This window comes from Eurypyga helias, unplaced genomic scaffold (assembly GCF_000690775.1).
Source record: "Eurypyga helias isolate BGI_N326 unplaced genomic scaffold, ASM69077v1 scaffold20108, whole genome shotgun sequence".
Lineage (NCBI taxonomy): Eukaryota > Metazoa > Chordata > Aves > Eurypygiformes > Eurypygidae > Eurypyga > Eurypyga helias.
This window is the reverse complement of record NW_010265325.1, coordinates 2,262-8,144: the sequence shown is the minus strand read 5'-3', so window position 1 is coordinate 8,144 and position 5,883 is coordinate 2,262. Positions and strand designations below refer to the sequence as shown.

The 5,883-nt window shown below is 58.8% G+C and overlaps 1 protein-coding gene across 1 annotated transcript in view; it reads left to right on the top strand.

Annotated features, from left to right (window-relative positions):
• Positions 1-2,505: 2,505 nt before the first annotated feature.
• Positions 2,506-5,883, top strand: part of TRIM50 (tripartite motif containing 50) — a 4,183-nt gene continuing 805 nt past the window's right edge. The window contains exons 1-5 of the mRNA XM_010156709.1: positions 2,506-2,910; positions 3,801-3,896; positions 4,632-4,862; positions 5,200-5,222; positions 5,715-5,839. Coding sequence (XP_010155011.1) covers positions 2,506-2,910; positions 3,801-3,896; positions 4,632-4,862; positions 5,200-5,222; positions 5,715-5,839 — 880 coding nt within the window. The remainder of the gene's footprint in view (positions 2,911-3,800; positions 3,897-4,631; positions 4,863-5,199; positions 5,223-5,714; positions 5,840-5,883) is intronic.

Below are 5,883 nucleotides of genomic sequence, written 5' to 3'. Positions count from 1 at the left end.
CGGCGGGCCTGTCTGCTCGCAGCCCGGGGCCGTGTTCTCCCCCTGCGGCACCAGCAGCAGCCCCAGCACTGCACCCACAGGCCCTGGGCCCCCTCCCCTAAGCTGAGACTGGGGGACCTGGAGAAGAGGAGGCTCCGGGGAGACCTTATTGCAGCCTTCCAGTGCCTGAAGGGGCTACAAGGAAGCTGGGGGGGACTTTTACAAGGGCCTGTAGTGACAGGACAAGGGGTAACGGGTTTAAATTGAAAGTGGGGAGATTTAGATTAGATATCAGGAAGAAATTCTTCACAGAGAGGGTGGGGAGGCACTGGGACAGGTTGCCCAGAGAAGCTGTGGATGCCCCATCCCTGGAAGTGGTCAAGGCCTGGCTGGATGAGGCTTGGAGCAACCTGGTCTAATGGAAGGTGTCCCTGCCCATGGCAGGGGGGTTGGAACTAGATGGGCTTTAAGGTCCCTTCCAACCCAAACCATTCTATGATTCTATGACCTCGGCTTCGTGCTCTTGTGGCTGCAGAGAAGGCCCCTTGGCAGGAGGGACATCCCCGTGGCTTGTCCTCACCTGCCAGCCCCCCTTCCTCTCCAGGGGAATGGATGCTGCACCCTCCTGCTTTACTTCAGGCCAGGGACCTTCAGGGTGAGGCTGAGGTGGCAGCCCTGGGCTAAACCCCCAAACCCTGCCTCCACTTCCCCCAGCCCACAGCCTCCGGGGGGTTGCCCCAAGGCTGGGCCCTCCTGGCTGAGAAGTCTTCCTCACCCCCAGCTTCCCCTGGGCGATGCTGAGAGGGAAGCCGCGGGCTGGCTGCGAGTCAAGAACCAAGAGTAACCAACCGCACAAGAAACCATTCCTTGCAGTCAGACAAAACCAGCATGTGCCTTGCCCCGTTCTGCAGGAGCGACGCTTTGGGTTTCCTTCTGGTGTTTTCCAAAAGAATGAAAGTTCTTTCACCAAACAACAAAAAAAGACTGTTTCAGCCGAAAAGGAGCTTGAGCTGATAAAGCGCTTTGGTGAGAACGCTTCCGCTGACCCAAGGAGCGCGGATGAGCGGAACGCCACTGGGCCTCGGGGAGGCTGGCTGCTCAGGCAGGCAAACACCGACGGCTCTTATCACGGCTCCTGCCCACGCAGTCATATGATGTGCGTGCCCATACCTGCGCGACGGTGGGCAGCCCTTCGCGGGGGTGTGTCACCACCTTCGGAGCGGGAGCGGGGGACAAAAGGCTGCCTGGTCTCTCCCTAGCAGACAGGGACATCCCCAGTGGGGCTGAGGCTGCAGGAGGGGAGTGGCTCATCTCCCTGTCCCACCGAGGTGCCATGGGTCCCGCCACCTGCCTTGTCAACCCCTCAGACATCTGGAAATCTTCAGCTTGATCGGGAGAAACCAAGTGACAGCCATCAGACTCAGCGCACCAGGACGAGCAGAGCCCCAGACGGGGCTGGGAGGAAGCAGCGCAGGGCACGTGAGTGGTGTGGCGAGCAGGAGGCTGTTATTTGGGTCCTGGGGAGGTGTTTTTGTGCGAGCAGAGGGAGCAGCTGAAGCTGGTTCACCTGTACAGGGTCCTGCGGTATCTGATGGGTCACAGGCTGACGTTCAACCTTTTCTTGATCCACCAAGCTCTTAGAGCAATGTGTGTTAGAAGTCGAGCTCAGATCACATCCTCCCCTTTCCCCAGGGAAACTTCTGAGTCTCTGATTTCAGATTTATTTTCTTTGACTTCAGGTCACGCCTTTGACTTGCTCAGGACCGTGGCAGTTATATCCCACAGTGCCGGGAACAGCAGGGGAGGCAATGCTGCACAAACCATATAGTTCACTGGGCTGGCCACGTGCAGCCCCAGGGTTGGTGGGAGAGGCAGGGATTTGGGGGTCATGTCTCTTGGGGTGCTGGCCTGGAGTGTGGAGCTCTGCAGGGACCAGAGACTGCAGTGTGTTTCAAGGGGTGAGCTGCAGTTGCAACCCTGCACGCTGTGCCTCAGCTTCCCAACCCTCGTATCGGTCAAATCCAGCCTCACAGGTGTTTACTGCGTGGTGTTTGTCCCTGTCTCCTATAGAAATGTGCTCCTTATGATTTCCTTCTGCTTTTGCTTAGGTGTATCACTTGAGCTAATGCCAATCCTGAGGGTGTTCCTGACTCAGACGAAGAGCCCCTTTGGGATCTCTTTAGATCTGCAGGAATCTAAATTCCTAGAGATTTTTCAGCAGAAAATCCCTCTTGGCTCTGTCTCCAGCCCTGACACGGAGGCAGGTCTGCCCCGAGGTGGGCTGCAGTCTGACACCCCTGCCAGGCAGAGGCCCCAGATGGGAACAGCTTGGTGGTGACTGACACCTTAGGCAGATGGAGCAGGCATGGCCAGCTGTGATCTCATGTCCCCAGAGCCCAAACCCATCGCGGGTTAACACAATCATCTTGGAGTTTGCTTCACTCATCTCTGCTTGTCTTGCTCTTGGAACAGGACTGATCTTCGGCCCGTGTTTCCCTGGCCAGGTCTGTGTGGGAAGGTGGCAGGATGGCTCGGAGGATGAGCATCGATGAGCTGGAGGACCAGCTCCTCTGTCCCATCTGCTTGGAGGTCTTCAAGGATCCCCTGATGCTGCAGTGTGGGCATTCGTACTGCAAGTCCTGCGTGGTGTCACTCTCTGAAGAGCTGGACGGGCAGTTCCTGTGCCCCGTGTGCCGCCAAACCGTGGACTGCAGCGCCTCGCCACCCAACGTCACGCTGGCTCGCGTCATTGAGGCACTGCGGAGCCGGGGCGAGGCAGAGCCCACCCCGGAGTCCTGCCCAACGCACCACAACCCCCTCAGCCTCTTCTGCGAGGCCGACCAAGAGGTGATCTGCGGGCTGTGTGGCACCATCGGCAACCACCGCCAGCACAAGATCACCCCCATCTCTACCGCGTACTGCCGGATGAAGGTGGGCACGCAGGGCCAGTCGGGGCTCCTGGGGCAGGGGTTAGGGCACCTGCAGTGCTTGCTGGCCAAATGTCTCCTCTCCTTCAAGGGACAGCCTGGGAATGCTGCCAGCGTGGCGAGTGTGGTCCCACAGCACAGCTCGATGTGCGGTGGGGTTCCTGGGCTGGGGGGCAGCTCTTTCTCAGGCTGAGCATGGAGGACTCTCAGTTTCGGTGACTGAGCCATGGTGGGGAGAGCTGGGGGTCGGGCAGTGTTGGCGGGGCCTTTCAAGACTCTTTGCAAATACCATCAAAAAGAGTCTGGAGATAAGGGCTGAGGCGGGGTGCCACAGGAGAGCAGGGAGGCAGGGAAACAGGAGCCCCAGCCAAGCAGAGTAAACAGCTGGCGTCCCCTGCCCAGCATCACATGAAAGCCCCAGGAATGGAAAAGCATGGGGCCACCCCACCGATCCCCTCTGCTCCTGGCACCAGGCAGATAAGAGCAGGAGGCACTAGAAACACTCCTGCCCCAGCCAGGCTCCCAGCACCAGTGCTGAGAGGGTGCCGCTGGCCTGGTGCTGGCTTCTTGCCGCCCACCAGACCCGCTCTCGCCTGGTGTGGGGCTGCCACGGGGTGGGAGATACAGTCAGGAGTGGGAGCAGAGACTCCTGGCAAGAGTACTTGGTCCGCAGTGTCCAGATCGGGGCCATGCTCTGAGTGCTCTCCTGCCTCTGGCAACCCCAAAACCTCTAGATCAAGAGAGTAAAGATCAGTAGGACATGCAGGGCCCCAGAAAGCTTAGAAGAACATGGCTTCTGAGGGCCCTGTGCTCCTCGGGGGGTTAGCAAGCACAGCCTGCGGTCAAGGAGGATGCCACAGAGCTCCCTCCTACAGAGAGCTGGTGTCTTTTCAGGAGGAGCTGTCTGTGCTGCTGACCAGTGTCCACCAGTACAAGAAAAACCTGGATGAACACTTCAGCAAGCTCATCAACAACAAAAGCCGTGTCGCAGTGAGTGCCGTGTGCCAAAGGAGCCTGCATCCCAGGGTCCTCTGTGTCCCACGCAGCCCTTGGAGCAACCTCTGCTCCTGAGTCTTCCCATCTCTCCTCCTCTACTCTTCCCCCTTCCCTGGGATAGCAGACAGGGCTTATCTTCCACTCTGTTCCTGAGGCTCACGTTCTCCACGCAACTCAGGGATCAAACGTAGACCTGGTTTGGGGAAGGGTGAGGTAGAGCCCTGTTTTCAGAAGGGGTGATGTAACCCTCATTGGGAGTCCTGGTGGGAGCCGCAGTCAGAGCTGGTTTAACCAAATGTCCTTGGAGGTGGGGAGATAACAGGTGAAAGGGCCCCGTTCGGAGCAGATTTCCCAGTCAGAGCAGCGTGCTCGGTTTCACATCGAGTTTGTGCCTGGTTTAGCAGCACGTCCACTTCCCACACAGACGTCTCCCTAGGAGCAGAAGGATCCAAGAGCTCTTTGAAGGCTCTGATGAAGCTGGTTGGGACATCAGGAAACCAAATCTGGGAGAGGAGAGGTGTAGGGCAGGGGTGCTGCGGTGGTGAGCTGCTGAGGACAGCAGGATGAAACATCTAGCCCGCTGTACAGAGCTGCTCTTTATTTGAAGAGCCAACGGAGGGCGGCTGGATGGGACACGTTCACAGTGCTGGTGGCATCTCTGAAACTAAAAAGCAGGTGAAGGGGCTGGAGCAGGGCAGCCCTGCACAGCTGCTTGCTGTCTCCCTGCAGAACGAGGCAGATGTCTTCAAGTGGGTGATCCGGAGGGAGTTCCAGGAGCTCCACAGGTACATCGACGAGGAGAAAGCCACCTTCCTGGAGAGCATCGAGGGGAAAGCCGCCCAGCTCATCGCCTCCATTGAGTCCCAGGTCAAGCAGACGTCGGACGCTCTGCAGAGGCTTACGGAGATGCAGAGCTCTCTGGAGGTGCTCAGCAACGAAAGCCAGCTTGACTTCATCCGGGTGAGTGCGCTTGCCAGTGGAGGCAGTGACCGTCAGCCAGGCTCTCCAGCCCTCAGCCCACTGCTCATAGCTCTGAGCCCTGAGGGCAGTGGGTGCCCTCACCAAGCACGGCTGGGACACCACGAGAAGTGAGATGTAGGTGCCCTCTGTCCAGTCAGGGCTTCTCCTGAGGGGAGAAACCTGCCCTCCACAAAAAGCAACGCCCGTAGCTCTTCCACGAGAGGAGAACCCTGACCCCTCCAGCCCAGGGCACACGTGTGGAACTGGGACCATGCAGAGGAGCTGCTATTCTGTCAGTCTCCCACCACTGACTGTCTCTTTCTCTTTTGTTTTGCAGAAATATGGCTCCTCCCAGTTCAGGTGAGTGGTGGGGTCCAGCAGCAAACAGCATCAATCATAGAATCATGGAATGGTTTGGGTTGGAAGGGACCTTAAAGATCATCTAGTTCCAACCCCCTGCCACGGGCAGGGACACCTTCCACTAGACCAGGTTGCTCTAAGCCTCATCCAGCCTGGCCTTGGACACTTCCAGGGATGGGGCATCCACAGCTTCTCTGGGCAACCTGTCCCAGTGCTCCCCACCCTCTGCGGAGAGAGATGGGGGATCAATGGGGATGGCAGTGAGTCCGCACCAGGGCTAGAAGTCCCAGGCCAGTGGGCATCTCGGCATTGCTGGGCCAGCCTCCCCTGGGCGCTGCTGTTGTGAGGGACAGCCACAGCCAGAGCCATGCACTCAAAGGGGACAAGAGCAGCTGGGGAGACATCAGCGTCTCCATCAAACACAGCAGCCAGGTGAGAACAGGTCACACACCTTCGCCGTCACCTCTGTCACAGCTGCCCCTGTCTTTCCAGATCGGAGCTCCCCAGCCTGCCGCCTGGCGATGGCATCTTCAGCCCCGTGTCCTTCAAGCCGTGCTTCCACCAAGACGACATCAAGATGACCGTGTGGAAGCGGCTGCACCGCCGCGTCCTGCCAGGTACCGACCTGCCCCGCTGGCAGTGTGCTGGCTGCCTCGGCCTC